This window comes from Micropterus salmoides, unplaced genomic scaffold, assembly GCF_014851395.1.
Source record: "Micropterus salmoides isolate LMB-PRFRI ecotype aquatic unplaced genomic scaffold, ASM1485139v1 Ms_hic_scaffold_7, whole genome shotgun sequence".
Classification (NCBI taxonomy): domain Eukaryota; kingdom Metazoa; phylum Chordata; class Actinopteri; order Centrarchiformes; family Centrarchidae; genus Micropterus; species Micropterus salmoides.
The window spans coordinates 16,326,999-16,348,215 of record NW_024044459.1 but is presented as its reverse complement, the minus strand read 5'-3'; the positions used below and the strand labels follow the sequence as shown (position 1 = coordinate 16,348,215).

Sequence of the window (21,217 nt, the reverse complement as noted above, 5' to 3'; positions counted from 1 at the left end):
CTGTTGAATTTCTGCCCTGCAATAGTATTTCATTCAGCTTACCTGATTTTGAAATAACTTGATAGGGCTTGATAACACAATATAAACAGCAGCTTTAAGTGATTCATCAGCTGATACTATGCTTTAATTGCTTCACTCACTTAGTACATTTTGAGTGAGGGGGCAGCTGGGAAGTGAAAACTTTCAAAACTGAACAATTCACAGACATTTCACAATAATAATCATATAGCTTTCTTCTTCATGTGCATGTTTGTAGGTCTGTGTGTGTGTGTGCACACAGTATAGTGTTTGTGTACTGTGCATTCAAGCATGTATATGTATGTAATTTTTTGTACCTCTTGAGCTAGTTCTAAGCACCTAAAACTGCACTAAAACTTTTTACAATATGGGCATGCTACACACAGTCAGATCAGTTAGATTCTCCACAATTCAATCGTTCAGTTAATTTTACGGAAACAATTAAGTATGGTAAACAAAAGAAATGAAAAAAGCTAAACATTTTATACAAGTGCTATTTATACTGGTTGAGATAAACTATTTCAAAGTAGCCTATTTCCCATCTTTGCTGAGCAAGAGTTATGTGTGAAAAGAATTAAAGGCCTGTTCCAAATATAGGCAGGGTGAGTTCAGTAATTGAAGCAAGTAAATATAAATATGGTAAAGGCATGTGCATGCATTTGACATCTCGCATAATTTATTTGAATCCCATGACTTAACTACATAGGGCACATGCTAACCCTTAGGCTACATCCAAGCACTGTCCAAAATCGGAATAGTTTTCCCTTTCCACACACACTCCCAGGGTATGCGTACCTTGCGTCTGCAAAAACTTAGCACTTGCATCTTTTGTTACTGTATTAGAACTTGATTTATGTCACCAACCAGTGAAGAAGCTGAATTAGTGAAAAGCGACAGACATATTCTGTTCTTCCATTTCGCCTCTGTTGAACAAAAGTTAATTTTAGCTTTTAGACACGTCAAAGCTACATGGGGGGAATTTACTTAGGCCAGACTGTGCTCCTGCTAGTTCTTCTGTAGGCTATGACTTAAATGCTACCCAGCTGCACATGTAAATGTGTGATAAAGTAATACCATATCTAATTCCTCTCTCTATTAGATAAGTTGCAGGTACAAAGAATGCTATTTAATTACACTAATTACTGTTACTGCACTGTAGATTGGTTAAATTTTTCGTGTAAGCTGCTGATAAGGATCCTATTTAAAGTGGCTACTGTCTGAATTTAATAACCCAAGGAAAGGAATAAAATATGTCTAACGATTACTATATGTATGTATGTATGGGTGTGTGTAAGATTGCTGATGTGTGTATATTTGTTGGTATATGCTCATGGATAGCTTAACCTACATTTTTGCAGAAGGTTCAGTTGGTCAGAATACAGCAAACATAATAAATATCATGAAATAATTTAGTTTAGGCTTTGCCTTGGTGCCTAGACCTGCCAACAACTTCTTGTTCCAAGGACTCTTTCCTGAATTCTGAGGCATTCTCATAGTGATATTGAGTTAACACTCAAACCCAATGGAATATTTTGAATGACATGCATGCACTACATCAAAGAGAAATGTGGATGTTCTGTCAATAATTCTTTACATTTTTCTCTCTTTTAGCCGGACTTGTTATGGTCAGAGTCTTTAGGACTACAATTGAAAACATCGTTTTATGGGTCCTGCGATGAACTAGCGGCCTGTCCAGGGTGTACCCCGCCTTTCGCCCGATGTAAGCTGGGATTGGCTACAGTGCCCCGCGACCCTGTACGCAGGATAAGCGGTTGATGATGGATGGATGGATGGATGGTTTAATGATACATGCCTCCATGTACCTTTGTATTAATCACTCACATGTGGGCAGTTTCAGACGTCAGTCTGTCCACTAAACTACATTCGTGTTTAAAAAATCCTGCTTGCAGATGGACAAACAACCCGACAGGGAAAGAAACAGAGAGAGACCAGTTAAGCTCAAGTGCAGGACTAAAAGCTAGTTTTGGATGTAGCTATTTGACGGAAAGGTAGCAGATTGTCAGAGTCTTCTGTTGAGTTCGAATACTGCTGGTCTGGAAGAGACATGTGGGATCCTGGAATAGATTTAGCGGAAGAAAATCCCTGAGGGCTGCACAGACGCACAGATAATATAAAAAGGAATGAATGGGATGTTTTTGTGTCTGCGCATGTGAGCATGTCGGTCAAAGAAAAGAGTGTCAGAGAAAGAGAGCTGCTAAAAGTATGCAGGGAGAAAAATGTGTTTGTATGTGCAAGTCTGTTCTCTGTTGAATGATAGCTGAGCACAGTTGCTTTTATTAACAGGATGACCCATCTGTCTTTATACCCCCTCCCCTGCTGCTCTGTGATATGAATACACCGGAGAGTCCCTGGCATTACATTGTCTGACAACGTTCGCAGTGAGTCTTACCCCACACTGCTATCTTTGTCTGGCCGTCATCACCACTGGGGCTGTGACTCTTTATTAACACACACTGTCTGTGCATGTGTGTTGTTTTCAAGCCCATAAAAAAAATTGTTCACACTAATACATTTGCACTGTCTGGCTTTTAGTCTTCGTTTTCTCAATTCCACTGCTGAAGTTTGTTTTTGGATCTATTTCTTGTGTGAGCAACCATATTAATCAACTGTGTACTGATTTTAACCTCACTTCAGTCTTCTACAACAAGAAGTGGTCAGCCAGAATATTTTTTCTTTGGTGTCTTTTAACATGTGGTCACCAGCAACAGAAGACTCAGCTAGACTAACTCTAAGCTGGCCAGTTCTGATCAAATTTGCTTCACCCCTGGAACAACCTAGAGGACCAAAAACACAAGCGTTATGAAGACAAGCTCATGTCTGTGGGATTCCTATAGATGTGATTTACCAAGAGATAAAACTGCCCTTTGTTCACAGCAACAATTCTAAAATACTTCATTCAGGCAGAAGCTCATTATGAAAACTGCCTTCGTACACAAAACAATAATAATAATGATAATACTAATACAACTACTAATAATAATATTAATAATAAATTATGTATACAGTACTTTTTTTAAAACAAAGTTAGAAAATGCTTTACACGGTCAGGATTAAAACACTTCAGGACTGAGGCAAATAAAATCAGACAGTTATATATAATACAAACATAAAATGGAGTAAAATACCCAACAATAATAATAAAATAGATAAGATATGTTGTGAATAAAACAGTGTGCTCACATTAATAAAAAGCTTATCTTAAAAGATAAATGGTCATGTGGGTGGGCAGCTGTTGGTGGAATCCAGACAAAGGGAAAGGGACAGTCACGTCATTAATATCCACTTTTTTGAGATCCTAACAGCAGGTTTAGAGAGCTATACAGAGGAGAAATGCTTACAGTATACTTACATATGTTTGCATATAGCAATAACTTGAAGAAGTGAAGCTAATGTCTCCCTTTCTTCCTTAAGTTTGCTTACTAGGTTGCTAACATCATTTACTTAGCCTCACTGCCCTCTCTGGTCTCATCCAAAGATAAGATTTGGGAATGTACAATCAAAAGTGAAAAGAAACAAAATATATTAGCAAGAAATCAAATAAAAGTTACCATCTGCTTCACTGGTGAGTAAAGACACATATGACCCTCTTTTCCCCAGTGTGAAGAACATCATTGTGTTTTTCTGTAAGATATTCTGTTTGTAAATATGTTTGTATTAATGCATATTTGTCTTTGAGTGTGTGTGTGTGTGTGTGTGTGTGTGTGTGTGTGCTGAGACAGGGGTGGTAACCATGGAGCTGACCTGGGGAGGGGTGTTTGCTGACAACATACCAGTATGTGCCTGATGTGTGTGTGTGATAACCCAGTTCAGCATAAGCAAACATCATGCATCTATTTAAAGACGGTGACTCTTCTGACCAGCTGATAGCCACAGTGGATCAGAACTTGCTGTGTTGCCTGCAGTCTTCAGGAGAAACTCTCTGTATTATCCTGCTTGAATACTTCACAGAAACTCTCAGTGGACCTTGTATTTCATGCTGTATTAAAAGGATCTTGTTCTTTTTCCTTCAGTTTTATAAGATTCTGCAAGGTTTTCTTTTAAACAGCAGCAGTTGTTCTATAGTTTTAATGATTCATGTCTGAGCAGATTTTTCACAGTCGCAAGTGAACAGGCCATGTTAAGCAACATTTCACATCAACCAGCCACCTCTCTAACATCTGTTGGGCTGCAGGCAAATGCCTTTTGTTTCTCAAATCCATTCTCCAGGACCTGATTGTACATACTGTTATTTGCATGACACTGGGTTTGTTAGGAATGTGGTTTTGTGTACATGTTTCATGTTGTTTCCTGTTTTAGTCTGTTTTCATGGGTTTGGTTTTGGGTTCCGTGTTTCTGTAAGTTTTATTTGATCTTGTCATGTTTGGGGGTTTTGTGTTTTGTAGCTTAGTTTATTCTTTTGTTTATTTGCATGTTTAAGTTTACTTAGTATCTGTCTTGTCTCTTATCTTAGTTCCTCCTGCTTTTTAGTTCTTTGCCTTGGTTCTTAGTCCTGTGCCTTAGTTCATGTCCTAGTGTTACTCCAGTGGCCTGTACTACGAAGCGGGCTTATCCAGGTAACTTCAGGAGTAACTTCGTGACATCGGGTGTAACTTCCAGGTTAACCCAAAATACTAAAGGTGGATAGGTGTTAACCGAGGTCTGTTGCCATGGCAATTTATGCTGCATCTCTAAACTGCTCCTAGCAGGTTTTGTTTGTGGTTAACTCGAGGTTACCCTGCACGTGGACTACACACCACATCTGTACTCAGTGTTAATGATGAGAAGTAGGATATTAATATACACCACTTCATAAAATGTTTAGATTTCATCTTGATTTGTTCCACTGTGGTTACAATGAAGTTCTGAACAGAATTACGTTCAGACAGCGAGCCCTGCATCCTCTGTGATTAGAGACAAATTAATTAACGGGATAGTTTCTTAGCCCATCTGTAGTCTATAATTGAATTCTCCTAAGTGTTTTTGCATATTTAGATATATTATTTTACGTGTGGAGCCAGGGTGAGGGGTAATTAAAAAAAATTGATTAAAGTAGGAAATTTACAAGAAGAATAATTGGAAATTTCCTGAAATAAATTTAATAATAAATCGAAAATCACTCTGTTTTCTTCTGAATACGCCCAATCCAAGGCAAAATCTCCAAGGTGCATGATAGTGATTGTGGGCTAAACTCAGGAGTATTTCCTCACTGCTAAATCCGATTGCAAGTTTAATATAACTTTCCAGTGCATGCATAATACACGACAGACGTGTGTGATGTTGCAGCCTTGCAGTGACTATAATGTCAGAGAATATTCAAGTTTTTTACTTGTAGATTAATCTTGGAAATTAAATTCTGTCTCGGATTATTACCCCTCCCTGCCGGCTCTTTTTTTTCTATTACAATGGACCTTGCACATTGGTAGTGTCAGGAAATTATCAATGTAAAGACAAGTTAACGGCTAAATCTAATATCGTAGCGGCCGACAAAGCCAGGGAGGCTTGTTGGCATCGCATTGAGCACATTTGTAGCCTAATTATCTTCACAGTGTTCTTATTGTATGTATTTTAAGGGCTCTGATTAAGATATAAAGGTACAACTGCACATATGGTCCATTGCAATAGAAAAAAAGGAGCCAACGGAGAGGGATAATAATCCGAGACAGAATTTAATAACCAAGATTAATCTACAAGTAAAAATTATAGTCACACATTTATGAGAGAAACTTCACTTTGCAAGGCTGCAACCTCACACACACGTCTGCCGTGTAGTAGGCTATGCATGCACTGGAAAGTTGTATTAAACTTTGCAATTGGTAATTAGCAGTGAGGAAATACTCGTGAGTTTAGCCCACAATCACTATCATGCACCTTAGAGACTTTGCCTTGGATTGAGTTTTTATGACATTAATTTCAGGGAATTTCCGATTTTTCTTCTTGTAAATTTCACACTTTAATCTTTTTTTTCTTGGTTTATTAACCCTCACCCTGGCTCCCTATTCTTTGGACAGGTAAAATAGTCTATCTAAATATGTGAAAACACTCAGGAGAATCCAGTTATAGCCTAGAGATGGGCTACATCTACGAAACTATCCCGTTAAGTAAGATTCCTCTTTAAATCACTGAGGCTGCAGGGCTCGCTCTCTGAACATAATGCTGTTGTGTTCAGAACTTCATTGCAACCGCAGTGGAACAAATCAGGATGAAATCTAAACATATTTTATGAAGCGATGCGTAGCCTATTAATATCCTGAGTACAGATGTGGTGTGTAGTCCGCGTATCAGGATAACCTCGAGATAACCACGAACAAAACCTGCTCGTAGCAGTTTAGAGATACAGCGTAAATTGCCATGGCAACAGACCTCGGGTAACACCTATCCACCTTTCGAAGTACGGGATAACCGGGAAGTTACACCCGACGTCACGAAGTTACTCCTGAAGTTACCTGGATAAGCCATGTTACCCCGCTTCGTAGTACAGGCCACAGGCCACTGGTCTGTGTACTTCTGTGTTTGTTGTTATTTTGCTCTTGTCTGCTTTGTGTTCTGTTTATCCTAAGTCTTAGTCTGTTAGGTTGTAATTTATTTGTATTAAGTTTTCTATCTGCTAAGTGTTTTGTGTTCTCTGTCTGGTGATTGTTTATTTGACAGTGTTTAGCCCTGCCTGCTTGTTTCCTCTTATGTTTAGTTTGTCTGTTGGTGTTCAGTTACAGTATGTTTCTGCATTTTGGTCTGGTCCTGTCTGTTCCCCTCGTTTGGTTTCACTTGCTTGCCTGTGTCTAATTACCTCATGTCCACCAGCTGGTCTTGGACCCGCCCTGCTCGTTACTTGGTGTTTAAATGTTGGCTTGTTCTGTTCAGTCTTTGAGATGTCTTTGTCATATGAGTGTCCTGCTGTGCTCTGTTCTCCGTATTTTTGGACAATGCTCTGTTTCTTGTATTTTGTTCCTGTTTTTTTGGATTACACTGTTCACTTTGGATTTACTCTTTGTTTGGATTACATTTGTGTGAACTCTAACCTTGAGCTCCCCTTGAAGCCTGTTTCAGTTAAATTTTTGTGTTAATAAACATTTTTTGAACTGCAACCTCCTCTCGTATTGTCTGCATTTGGGTCCACACCTAAGTTTGCACTCAGCCACCCCTGCCAGGGTTAGAATATATGCATGCATATGTCTGAAAAACATACGCATGGATGGGTGTGCCATGTTATTTTAGTTTTTTTTTTTTTTTAGAAGTAAACCAAGACAAGCTGCTAGCTGGAGGGAAAGGGGAGGTTTGTCCATTTGGCCATGACTCCATCACTGCCCTGAAGATGAGATTGGATTGCTGAATGTGTTTAATGTTTAATTCTGACACCACTAGAGCAGGTTTCTAAACACAATTAGCAAAGCTTTAATTTGTATTAAGTGTTAGGGTCATAGTTGAATAGTAATGTGGCTTATGCCTTCTTGACCATAGGTAATTTAGCATTTTGCATCCCTGAATCATTTGGAAAATGTCATTTTGATGGTGTTACGCTGATAATAGCTAGAGTAATTTTGTTAATTTTTTTGTTATTAAGTTAATAATTTGACATTATTTAAAGATTTGCTGTGACTGGTTACAGTGACTAACTGAAAGTTCCTGCAGCATATATATACTCTGCATAAGTTTTCTTGATGTGCAGTGACTATGGAAAGATCACCAGTTCAACATGGAACACGTCACCACACCAACACATGTTAGTGCGGTGACATGTAGTTCACTGTATGCATGTAATCTGTCTGCACTCATGCTTGTGAGGAGTAAATCAAGTTGCCTTTAGGCAAGACTGCCACGTTGCATAACTTCAACTGAGTTTGTGTATAACAGGTTGCTATAACAGCATCAACACTAAAGTCAATCCCCCCCAAAAATTAATAAAAACTTCCTCTTACTGCACAACGTAACTGTGTAGTATAGAACCATGTTTGTTTTTTGTTTTTTTTTACAATTAGGACAATAAATGACAATAAAGCATATTCTTTTCTGTAATTATGCATGACTATGGCTATAGCCAAGGAGTTGGAGACAATGGATTCTCACAGCTGATGCAGTGCAGGGGGGCGGTAGGCGTAAACACATGTACAAGCACACAATGAAAACTATTCTCTGGCGTCATGATTTTAATGGATTCAACAACGTTCACAGAGACGCACACTGTTTTGTATGCAAGTGTGGCTGTTTGTGCACATTTGCCTCTTGTTAGTTTTCTCGGAATAATATTTTTTATTGAATGATGGAATGCTTTATTCTGTAGGCTATATTATAACATTGACGCTGAGAAACTCAAATAAGAAAAAGAGAGGAAACGGTAGATTATTTCAGAGCACGTGCGGGGTTGTTGCCATGTGCTTGAGTCAAAAAAGTATTTCTAACTGATCCAGGAAAGGGGGTTCGGGCACACTGCAAGCCCATGTTTGTCTTTGATGGAGTGGTTACACAACATAACCCACCATTCAGCCTGTGGTTCGCCCAACCCTGATAAAATCATCTCACTGAGCTGTCGTGCACGTGCACGTGTATTAGGTGGGGATGGGTTTGTGTCTCTGTGTCTCTCCACGCCCCCCATCTTTTAAACCAGTCCTCCCATAGGTTCGGTGGAAAGGTAACAGAAAGACCGGGGGCTCTATAAAGATCCATTTTGTTCAGTCCGCCACTCCGCTCGTTTCAGTTCTTCGGTCTGTCTTGTTTCCATCAGCACACACCAAAATGCCCAGCAAGAGGAAGAAGAACAAGCGTCGCATGCGGCGGGTGGTAAGTGGCACTTCTCCCCCCCCGAACTAGGTTTCTATTCTCATCACTATCAGATCCAGAGTCTCTTGGACTTCATTTGAATATGAACCAGTTCCAAGTCAGCTAGTGGGGACCTTCTTCTCTCGGAACATTTTGGAGGAAAATTACTTTTTTGGAAGTTTGTGATGGTAGTGATTGTTTTCTTGTTCTTTTTAATTCTTAACTGTCTTCCCAAAAGAAAGAAACGTTCTTTTGTGCACGTAACCCACAGTGATTGTGCAAATGAATTATTGGTATACATATTTTGCATCAAATTAATGGAAAATCCATGTTTTGCACAAACGATCAAATACAGAAAAGTGAGAACATTTTTGTTTCCTTTTAATTGGCACATGGGTTTGTGATTCTGTTGATGTCAATGATTACTTATTTGACATTTGACATTCACACTTGTTTTTCTTGTGACGCTCACGACTCCGAGGGACTCCAGGCTCCGTGCGTAAAATCAGCAAAGATAGAAGGCTGCACAATTTGTTTTTAATTTATCGAAATCATGCAGTCATTTTTAGTAGCACGACACTTCAGATGCATCTGGCTTTGCCATGGATGCAAGAGACAAATAAACTTCTTGGCTTAACTCTCGTGCGCTCTCAGTGTACATGCGCTGGGAAAGCAAGCTAAAAGGGTCAATTCTGGGATGGTAATTTCAGGTTAATTATATTTATGTGTTCATAGTCATTAAACGTGAAAATATATCCTTCCACATTCCTAAATATAGATTCACTTAGCATGCACTATACAAATTACATAATTCAATATTCTGAAGCTGCCATGACATGATAATTGACTATTATCTCACTTTTGGCAATAATTTCTACTTCTGAACATTCAGTGCTCAAAGAGAAGAAGTGGGTGTGGCAGAGAGGGGCAGGAAGGGGAGGGATGTATAATGAGTGAGCAAGTAGCACAGAAGCTCCAATTTCTCAGAGGGCAAAGGTTACTCCATCACCAAACACTGTTTTCTGTAATTTCTTTCCCAATCATAATTGTCACCCTGCTTTATTATAATTTCTAATTTAAAATTGATTACTTACTTCACCACTAAAGGCTGACTTGAAGCCTGGTCCTCCAGCTCTGGGAAGACTTCTAGGTATGGAGTTTATGGCATTGTTCCACAGCCCCTCCTGCCTCTCGCTGGCTGGCCAGTCCATGACTCTCAGCACCACACAACTGTATTTGGTAGTGTGTTGACTGGAGGAATGTCTTGCATTAGTTTTGCCAGATTGGAGTCTGCACAATCTCTGATTCTGAGTCTGCCAGTGACACACAGATAAAAATGGGCCTAGGAGTCACTTACAGCTCTGTGTTATCACCAATTCCCTCAGAGACATCAGAGCAGAGAGGGGAAGGAGCAGCTGGACACTTGAAGTCGTCAAGCTGAGGGCTCCTCTTTGGCCACGCATGCCTTTGTATGTAAGCACCCAAACTTTGATAAAAAGAATTTCTCCCCAAGGGTGGCTTGGCCTCCTTAATACAGCCCGAGGAACACAAGGAATTGCTTTGATTAATTGAACTTGTATATTACTCTGTGGTAGTGAGGTGTGGAGTTTTAGAAAGCAAGTTGTATGCAGGCAAAGATAAGGAAGAGGTTGTTTTGACGGTGGCTAGGTGGATGAGTGTAGACATGTGCACTTACACACTCATGCCTTGTTGGCATACAGCATTGGTCTAGCACTGTGAATGCCTAACCGGCAGTGGGCCTAACAAAAGCATTCTTGTCAAGTGATTGTAACCTGATTATAACCTGATTATAATGTGATTATGCCCACTGTCTGGCCCGTGGGGCACCCATCAGTGCTGCTGACTCGCACGGTTTCCATTCCCGCTTCACCAGACCTGTCAGGACCACTCCGATTCAACTAATTAGCTCCCATTATCTAACTAGCTTTGCTGGGCCCATTCCCAGTTACCCAGCCCCTCCCTCCAGGAGTCCGGGCTCCTAAAACCTCCATTAAAGCCTGAGGGGATTTTGTCCACTGCTGAAAAACATGTTGGATGTGGCTGGGATGGCATGTCTGGTATTCCTGCAGACAGAAATGTGCTAGAATGAAACTTAGTCTGACAACAACATCAGTGCCAGAACGCCTCTGTAGCATTCAAACCCTTAAACTCCCATTTGTCACTTACGTTTGTTTATGCCACACTAAGTACTGAAGTGGAATCTTGTTGAATAAAGTTTCACACTCTATTCAGCTTTCACACTACAAGGATCAGTAGTTTGAGCTAAAAAAATTTGTTAAGGGTAAATTAAATTCAAATTAATTGTACATTTTCCGCAACAGAATGAGTTATAACTGCAGATATATCATGAAAAGAAAAATAAATAATCACATGTAATGACAACAACCATTAACTTATATCTTTTCTCTCTTGCAGCAGGCCCAGAGGAGAGCCCTTGAAGAGCAACATTCAGCGAATCCGCCAGTCAAAACGAGCCCCGGGATTGCAGTGAGTGCGCCCCCTGCTGCAGCCCCAAAGAAAGCTAAAACTCCAGCTCCAGCTCCAAAAAAGATCCCAGAGGCCGTTCGCATTGCTGTCCCCGTTGTGGAGACCCCCAGAGTAGAACCAAAACCAGCTGTGATAAAACCAGAACCAGTTGTGAAAGAACCAGAACCAGTTGTGAAAGAACCAGAACCAGTGGTGATAGAACCAGAACCAGTTGTGAAAGAACCAGAACCAGTGGTGATAGAACCAGAACCAGTTGTGAAAGAACCAGTCGCAGAGCCCGTCCCAGTTGAGGTAGAGGTGCCACAGTCTTTGCTACAGCCTGAGGCTGTGGTGTTGGAACAGACTTCAGCTGAAGTTGAGGTGGAAGTCCCAGCCCGGGTCACTGAAGAAGCACCGGTCATTGAGACTCCACCAGTGGAGCCTTCAGTTGTTGACGCTGCGATAGTGCAGGTGGATCAACCTATCATTCCTGAAACAGAACCAGTAACAGAGGTAAGAACGGCCTTGTTTCATACATGTGTGGATGTTGGAGACAGACATTTGACTGGGTAATAAAAACTTAAATTGACTTTCTTAACCAGTGGCGTCCACAGTTAAACAGTACATTTTCAAATTGTCAGAAAATATCCCCATCGGGTTTCTATTAGAACATCAGTTTTCTCTGCAGGTCTGGTGTGATGGCTCCCCAAAGGCAATTTTGTGTAGACTATAGCAGGACAATAGGGCATGATAAGGCATGGTAATTTCCCTGCCAATTATAAGGAAACCTGGTCTTGAAAATTTGCTTTAGATTATTTGATGTCTCCACTAGCAGAGATCCCAGAGTGTGCCTTTTTACTTTTTATGACATCTCACCAAGTTGGTTCCTTCTTGGAACCAACTTGGTGAGATGCAATGAGCCACATAGGGTTCAGCATGTACCTTCATTAAAAGTGCATGCAGTTGCCAGCAATGGGTATTTCTTTATCAGGTTAGATGAAGTAGGTTCCAATGTGCATACGGTTTGCTGGAAAGACACTTTTCACGTGCGGTTTCTTAAAAAGCATGCAAATATTACGTCTTTAAGTTTGAGTTTTGTCGGTGACCATTTTAGATGCTGTTTGGTCAAATGGTATGTGCTGTGGCTGGGTCCTTGTGGGAGAAGGGAGGCGGAATTGGTGGGGGGTGGCGAGCAGAGGGAACAACGTGTTCCATTTAGCAAAGAGGTGGAAAGTTGAGTGATTGTAGCCTACATCAGTGGGAGACTGGGCAGAGCCTTTTCAACAGTCATTATACATAATCACACACATTAAGACATGCCTGTGTCACTGAGCACACGTCTCTGTTGAATTGTTACTACTTCTGGATAAGAAGCAAAATTGGCGGGATAGGATAGATAGCAGATGTAGTTATCGCCATGACATTTCTTCATTTTATTGTGCCACAAGAAGAGGTTGTCCAATGTAATGTGCTATACTGGATAATAAATTGTTTTTGTAATATATGCTATCTGTGAAGTTGGTTTTCAGTTATGAAGGTAATGAAATTAGTGAAAAAGCGTGTTGTATTTAAATAAGGCTTTTGGTTATTTGCACAGTTGTAGCTTTTACACATTCTCTATATCTATACTGCATTCTTACTATATATCATTAATTAAATGCCTATAAAGTTTTTGACCTCCAAACCTATACATTTAGAAAAAAATATGGTCACATAGTCTTTGTTTCATGCAGCCATCACGTAGGCACTTTGGGAACAGAATGTTCTGTTTCAGTCGGTAGACGGCAGGCTACATGCAGACTTACACACAAGCTGCACATACGTGTACATCTGTGTGCGTACACCCTAGCAAATGCACACACATGTACACACACACGTGAACAAACACACACACACACACACACACAAACTAACTAAAGTTATGGTCTTCGCTCCCGGTAGCCATGACAGCATATGGAGCATGCTGCTTTTACTCACGGGTGTTAGCGTGCACGTGCGTGCATGAGGATGGGTTTACATTTACATTTAAACTTATATTGTTGTACCCACTGAGGTTTACAGGACCAATGAAGACGTTTCTATTGGAGATGTCCATCACTGTATAGTTATTGTAGTTATAGCTGTGGCAGTATCCACCTCCTTACCTACCTCCCTCCCTCTCTCCCCCCACCACGCCACCCCTCTTTTCCTCCCTTCTTGCTTGGCTTCTTCTCTGCTCCTTCACTGCTTGCAGATGTGCAAGATTCAGCGCAGACACTCTTGCAAAACTGAAAATTAGTCAGTGCTGGCTGTAACTGCAGACACATACAGCAGCACGTTAAATATATGGTGCAGGTACTATTTTACTTGTTCTGCTTTATGAACATGACTTTGTGAAACTTTACTCACAGACAAATTGCGCACTTGCGGCCAAGGACCTGCAAGAAAGTGTACAGTCTGTGACACCATGCGTCAGGCTAGAGCTGGACATCACTGGGTCAGTTGATCAGTAGATCATAGAATCAGAGCATTTATAAATGGGACTCGTATTCAGCTGGCTTTGGGACCAAAGAGAGGTGGCCCCTCCGCTTCTGGTTGTCACCACGGAGACTCAGGTGAGTATAAACCCACAACCCAATCTACAGACCTGCTGAGTGTTTCATTTTTCTGTGGCTTGAAGCGACAGTGGGTGTGGCTTCTCCTGAAGCTGAACATTTTGTACCAGCTGGCTCTGTCTGTGCTCCTGCAGCCATCCTCTACTCCCCCTTCAATCCCTCACCCCTCTCTCCTTGTAAATTTAAACTCCCTCACCACCCTTCCGTCCCTCCCACCACTTGTTCCTCGCTGTCTCTCCTTTCTCCCTCCTTCCCCCTCATCTGATATCACCCTTTCACTGTTCCCTTCACCCCTCTTCTCCCTCCTTTCCTTATTCTTCCATCCTCCATCGCCCCTCTTCCCCTCCGGTCCTATGGCAGCCTATGGGCCCTTTTTTAGATTGTCTGCTCAGCACAAGCACTCATCCACGTTTTTTTTCCCATTGGATATTTGCTGGAAGTACTGGGAGAAGACAGGATTGGGGGAGATGGGATATTGAGTTCTGTGTTCATCTGCAAGTGTGTAGTTGTTAGTACTTTGATATTTGGTGTGTTGAAGAGGGTTTTGTGCCCCCCCCCAGTGTTCGGCCCTCTGCAGCTCATGTGCACATGCAGACTACCCTGCCCCACACACACGTTTCCTGGCAACTTTTAGGGGTCTGTTTTCAGAGACACTAGAGCTTTGTTAGCTGAACCATACACTTTTTGCAAACTTACTTGAACTTACCAAAATCAGAGTGTTTATGAGACCATCAAGTTGGTTGTAACACAGATCTTGCATCGCAGGTACATTATGTCTTTGTTTATGGATTAACATGTTCTGCGTAAAAGCTGTCCATTTCCAGATCAGCTTTGATTTGTTGCTGAATTTGGGGAGGCAGGATCTGTGTGCAGTTCAGTTTGGTACATAGTGTTCTACTCACAAACTGGAGGAGGTGTGTACACTTTATGGATGTTCCTGTCAAGCAAAGGAAGGTGTATAGTCCAACTCCATCTTCTCTCCCCTATACCATCCCCCCACCCCCTCCCTGCGTGCACCAGACTTGTCCTACATTGAAGACATGCTGTACAAGACAGTCTAAATAATTTACTGTCAGACTATGAAGATTTACAATATTTATGTGCTGCTCCCCTGTGATTGCCACTATGGCTCAACATACTTGGCTGCACAATGGGTGCTGCCATTGGCTATTTAGGGTACTGCCAACTGTTCCATTTTCTGAGCATATGTGTCTAGAAAGTAAGTATTTCTATGAGTTAAATAGCAAAGAAGGTGGAAACGCACCGCTGACTAAAGAATATCTTCCCTTGTTCTGGTAAAGATTCAGTGTCTTGCTGAGGGACTGTTTCTATAAATAAATAAAGATGAAATAAAAGATGTTGGAGTTTTAAATTTGAGTGGATTTATGGAGTAAATTCCTGATGACGAAGGGGGCGAGAAATGGGCGTACCAGCTTCTCATTATGCAATTGGTTGTAACAACATTCCTGTAGGATATATAATGTTCCCCCTCTTCTCCTGAACTACAGCTACACTCACACACAAAACATACTGTTACGAGGAGTGTGTGCATATGTTGTGTATGTTGGTAGACCGCCAGTGAAAATGTATGATCCGAAAACAAAATAAATTTGGCAAACTTTTTTGGACACAGTAAAACCTGCTTAGACTCTCACTAGGTTTTCTTTGTTAAATTCCTTAAGGCCATACCAGCTACAGTTTGGCTGACAAAATGTTGTGTAGAAGATCATTTTGCTCTGGGCACATTTTTAGGACCTGTGTGCTCCTCCCATAGCTTACCATTTTTTTTTCTTTCCACCATCTCTGGCCTTTTGTATTGGATTCCATATATATGAATAAGCTTTCTCTCTTTTTCCTTCATAGGTCGTACCCCCAGCTGAGGCTCCAGTGGCGGCTCCTGCTGAGATTAAGGTAAAACAAACCTGCATGTTACATTCATACACACACTCAACCCCTTTTCTGTCCCCCTAGACTGAACTTGCTCGGGCAGTATATCTCAGAAGCGTGAACGAGTACGAGTACTTCAACATGATGCATTGCAAATGAGACCTGCTTTGGTTTTTGAACAGCTTATTTCAGAAACCACTTTAAATGTCTTGAAGAGGGGTCAGCAGTAGCGTACAAGTTTGTAGAGCAGTGTTGTCGTTGGAGATTTGCTGGTTTCATTTCAGAACTGTCTGAAAAATGTTTCTATCAAAGGAAAACAATTCAACATGAACAATATGAAAAAAACAAATAAAAATCACTAGTCTGTTTGATTACAACCTTTACAACCTTTTTATAAAGCATAATAGAGTACATTCATTGAGCACAAAAACCTGTCTGTAATGCAACACATTTCAGTGTATTTGGTGGTCCTGCTCATATGTTACATGTTGCGCGCAGTTGTGCAAAAGACGGCATCTGAGTAACTCAGAGTTTCCACTCATGTTTTACAAGTTTATAACAGCAGTAACTGGACAAGAGAACCCTTTCAATGGAAAGGTGCTATGTTTCTGTGAATTAAGGTTCACACCTTGCATAACAACCACACTTTGCCTCAGGTCTCTTTCTCTTGCATGACAGAGTGATCCAATCATAACTGCTCCAAATGTTTTCAGGGAGAACACCTAAGAAACATCGGGCCTTGTGTTCAAATTGTATGTTTTATTATAAAGGATAAAAACATTTTTAAGGATCTGTAAACAATTATTCACATAAAAAACTGATGTTCATTATTGACCAAAAGAAGAATCTAAATAACCTTGCAATTTAGAAACCAGTCGTCATAAACAGCTAGGTACGATAAGTTAAATTTCATCATATTATTACTTACCTACACTGTAGGTTGTAGTCAGTGCAGAAAAATTCCAACACTCAGATATTTGCTGTTAAAGTTTGTCTAACAGGTAAACAGCCAGTGTCTTATTGTTGTTCTATTCACCCATCTATTGATCAATTTATCCATTTGCTAAAGTATTTTGTTTAACTTTGGCCAGATTGAGACAGAAGATACTACAGTCAAAGCCACAGAGACAGAACAGGTAAGACCGATGATCTTTATCGCATCATGGTTTGACATTATAGTTATATAGTTGTGTAAATATACAGTTGAATCGTAAACTCTGCAGTCTTAATCATCCATGCCCATGCTCAAAAATGGTTTATCAAATATTTATTTTCTATTTGTTCCCTTGTGGCATGTTGCATGCTTTCTTAATGTGTGCCGTGTTGATTTTGCATGTGCAGACGCATAATGTCTGCGAGCCACAGTCTGAGGTGGAGGCTGAGGCCTTGGCAGAAGAAGACACAGCCCTTGAGGCTGAGGTGGAAGTGGCCATCACAGAAGCCACTGTAGAACCAGTGGTAGAGGCACTTACGACTGACGAAATTTCTGCTGAAGCAGAACCCGCTGCAGTCGAGGTGGTTACAAAAACAGTGGTGGAATCAGTGGAGGAGGTTATCGCAGAGATACCTGAGCTGGAACAGGTGATTGAAGCTGTTTTCAGTCCTGCAGCCCCAGAAGAAGATGACGCTGAAATAGAAGTTTTGACTGAAGATGTACCTGACGGCCCTGCTGAGCCTGTTACAATGACAGAGGTGCCACATTGACAAAAACATGTTCCTTTTCTTTCTTGAACTCTTAATCTTCTTCCAAGAACACAACATGATACAGAAGTGCATGTTTTACTTATTTACGTATGTGCCTTGGAACAGTTATTGTGGAAGTCCTTATCACTCATTTATCATTCAGTGGTGTTGCTGTACATGATTTCCTGAATATCTATCAAACAAAAGATGGGGATAGCTATTTTCTAACAGCTGACAAAAGACTTGAGTTTGATTTTTATTTCTTTGGTTAGGTTATTAAGCAGGTTGTCAAAAGTAGAACTTCCTCAATGGCCTCATTGGTTTTCTGGCATGTTTCTTACTTTGCATACTTTTTTTCAAAATGTAACTTAACAGCAAAGACTAATGAAATACTGTGCCCTACTATTTGTTTCGTGTACATCAGGATGCCCCTGCCCAAGCTGTGGAAATCCCAGTGGTGAGTATATATTTTCTATTGTGTTTTTCCCCATCCAGAAATCCATTAATAACATTTATAACAAAGTTTATATATTAGCTTCCTCTTGCTAAAGCCTTTATTTTGCAGCATTTGAGTAACAGGTTTTCCTTTAAATGGCAATATTTCATAAGTAGAAGTTTGACTTTGGCCACAGCTGCGCGTGTTGTCCTAAATTTTGACATGGAGGTATCTGCCGTCTCACCAGGTGCCAGTCACCATCCCAGAGGCTCCGGTAGAAGAGGCTGAAGCCCCCGTAACTGAAGTCATTGAGGTAAAACCTAAACAATTTCAATCAACATATTATGTGACAATATTAGATGACTGCAATCTAGATATGGATCACCCTGAAATCAAATGTTTATGGGTTATGCTATTAATAAATCATGTTCTTAAAGGTAGCCAGATATTTCTTTTTTTACCCACATTTAATTTGATACAAAATTCAATATCTGTCTTAAATTATTGATTGATGCCAATGATTCAGTTGACATTTTCTCCTGGGATGCTATTAATTCCCCTCATTGCATGTGTTGGTTTGTGGAAATCCTTTCTTATCTTTCTTGTTCCCCCCTTCTCTCTTTTCAGGCACCTGCCACCCAGGAGATTGCAGAGAGCCTGGTTGATGACTTTGTTGTCACAGAATCTGCCTCAGCATTGGATGTTGCCATTGCTGTGTCTGCTGCTGTCGAGCCGGTAAGAAGTACACAAAGAGGAATTCACCATTAGACACTACTACAATTTTTACAGTTAATACGCAACATCCTTTAAGTTCCAAGAAAGTTGGCATTTCATTGGCTTCCAGCCTCATGTTATCAAAATGGTACCAGTTAAAACAACAAAGTTAACTTGAGCTGTTGCTTAAGGCCCCATGGCCACCAGAGGGCCACAAAACACATTTCATTGTGCACATCTGTACATAATATGACTTTAAAAGATTCTGCTGTATACATTCAATTTAATCAATAGCTTGTTTATTACAAAATCAATGTTAAAGCAATTAACCACATTAAATTACAGTTTGATGTGTTACATTAGGATACATCACATTCCTAATGGATGCTGAGGTGGAACACAGTGTGATGAGGTACCATTTTAGTGTGCAGGTTACAGTGAAGCCCAATGCATTTTTATTATTAAATTTTGACATAAATCTGACTAAAATGTTGCTGCAACCTTATTAAGATGCAAAGACCAATGTGTATTGCACATAATCATTTGCACAAATTTTATGTTTAGCTTTTGTTTTAACAGCCACCTCTCTCTGCTTACTATGTTAAGGAAATTGTGGAAATGAGTGACACCCTCAACACCCAGTCAGAATCTGTGGATGTGACGCCCGCTGAGCCTGACCCTGCTGCTTCCCCTGCAGAGGAAATTGTCATTGTGAGTTACTATCAGGATTTAACCATTTTAGACACTAACTGAAATCTGGTACATTGTATTGTGAAAATGTTTAATCATAGCTTGACACTTCATTTGGTATAGCTTTGTATATGATGCATGTAATTAAAAACCACCATTTGAAGAAATCTTCCCGTGTTACTTCCCTCATTTATTCTGTATATCCAAAGAGAATATGGAGCTTTCTTCTCTGTTGACCACCTACCCTGTCTCCTAACTGCGTCATCTCTCCCCTCCCTTCAATTTCAGGATGCCACTGCTGACCAGACATTTACGGATGTGCTGTCAGAAGAGCCTAAGTCAGAAATCTGTGACATGCCGTGTCAGATGCAGCTCGCTGTCGAGTCTGCACAGATCAGCTCAATGGTAGGCACAGCTTAAAAAAACTTTCCTTGAAGAATGGTCCCAAATACACGTTCCAGGTGACACGTACAGATTAGTGTTTGTTCATTTTACGCAGATTTGTGGATGTATCAATATTGGGGATTTGCAGTGTACTCACTTGCTCTAATGTCTTATTTTCTGCTCAGGAGATGTCAGTTGAGGCATCGCTAAATGGACACATTGTTCCACAGGTCTCCATCGAGGGCTAGATACGATCATACAGCTTAGAAGACCTTTTTTGTCTATTGTAAGTTTCTCACAATATTGAATCAGTCCTTTATCACAAAGATTGTTTACCTCTTTAAAAATAACTCACTTTCTACTAGCTGCCACTAACAAGGCTCCTGTCTGATTCTTTCTCTCTTTCAGATTCCCCTTTGGTCATTTGGAGGGCTTGAGGCTTTACAGGGAGTCAACCAGCAACCAGAACCACCAGGAAATTGAAGGGACATCCACACTTGAAGTGCCTTTCTGGCCCTTGTTCCTGTCAAAACACCAAACGAAATGTCAACATGCCATAAACCGATGCATTCAAGGCAGCACGACAGACTGTTGTCGTAAGTGTGCAGAAATGGAAATAAACATTTTGTGGCTCCTGTATTTCTCCCCAAAAGTATGTACAGTAGCAGTGGAAGCAGAAGTTCTTGAGAGATGGAGATTCATAAACCAAGATAAATGGCAATGATGATATTTCTTAGCATGTTCCCACCTCTTCAGAATATCTTCTTCTGTACTACATACATTCAATACATGTGAATACTGTAACATTGATGAATGTGGCTATAGTTTGTACTTGAGCCTGTGGTTATAAGGGGGTGGGGGGCAACTCGTTCTGCTTTTTAGTTTTTCACATTTCACAAATCACAGATTTTGTTTGTCAGCCCTTTTTTACCCTCAAAGACACATCTACAAACTTCCCCCTATAGCTCCAGTTCTCCCCTCTGCCTAAATGAAATGCCAATGCTAAGGTTAGTACGGTGCCAAAACACATCCTAAAGCTAGAGTTTTAGACTTTATGGCCACTGGAGGATGACAGTTTGAGGGGATGAGCTGAGGTGTCATTTTCTGTTGCTGTTGTTTCCCACACTTTTCTGTTTTTTTAAAGTCATTTTGTATAGACCACATGATGTGTTACAGTTTTATATTCAAGGTTTGTGCTCTGGAAAGGAAATGTGATTTGGTGATGGGGATCTCTGTTGTTGGGCTGATGTGATCCACTTTTGAAATAAAGCTGTACCTCATTGTGATGCAAGAGTACTTGTTTTACTTTCTATACACTATTTCACTCACATAAAATACACAGATGGGAGAAACAGTCTGAAATACATCAATGTTGGACTGGGGCTGAGGGAAATACATAAATGATTATTTATGACTTATAATTTAGTAACATCCAGGTCAGTCCTGCACTGGCCTTAACAATTTTTTGATAGCTTTCAAAGTCACTCTTTAAAATGATCACTAATAATTGTAGCTTAAGGGGCCAAAAAATAAACTGGCGTAAATCATTAAAGTAATCAATACTTACAGGTCA

General features: G+C 40.4%; 1 protein-coding gene across 2 annotated transcripts; it reads left to right on the top strand.

Moving 5' to 3' along the window:
- The first annotated feature begins 8,626 nt into the window (after positions 1-8,626).
- LOC119891246 (calphotin-like) lies at positions 8,627-20,930 on the top strand. Of its 2 annotated transcripts, none has more exons than XM_038702684.1 (12): positions 8,627-8,790; positions 11,206-11,769; positions 15,714-15,761; positions 16,829-16,873; positions 17,079-17,429; positions 17,845-17,877; positions 18,104-18,169; positions 18,484-18,591; positions 19,177-19,281; positions 19,549-19,665; positions 19,875-19,930; positions 20,053-20,930. In XM_038702684.1, the coding sequence occupies exons 1-11, from the start codon at positions 8,746-8,748 to the stop codon at positions 19,890-19,892; spliced, it is 1,500 nt and encodes a 499-aa protein (XP_038558612.1). In that variant the 5' UTR covers positions 8,627-8,745; the 3' UTR covers positions 19,893-19,930; positions 20,053-20,930. The 2 variants fall into 2 exon arrangements, with proteins under 2 accessions (XP_038558612.1, XP_038558611.1); XM_038702683.1 differs by having other exon boundaries at positions 8,629-8,790; positions 19,830-19,930.
- Positions 20,931-21,217: the final 287 nt, after the last annotated feature.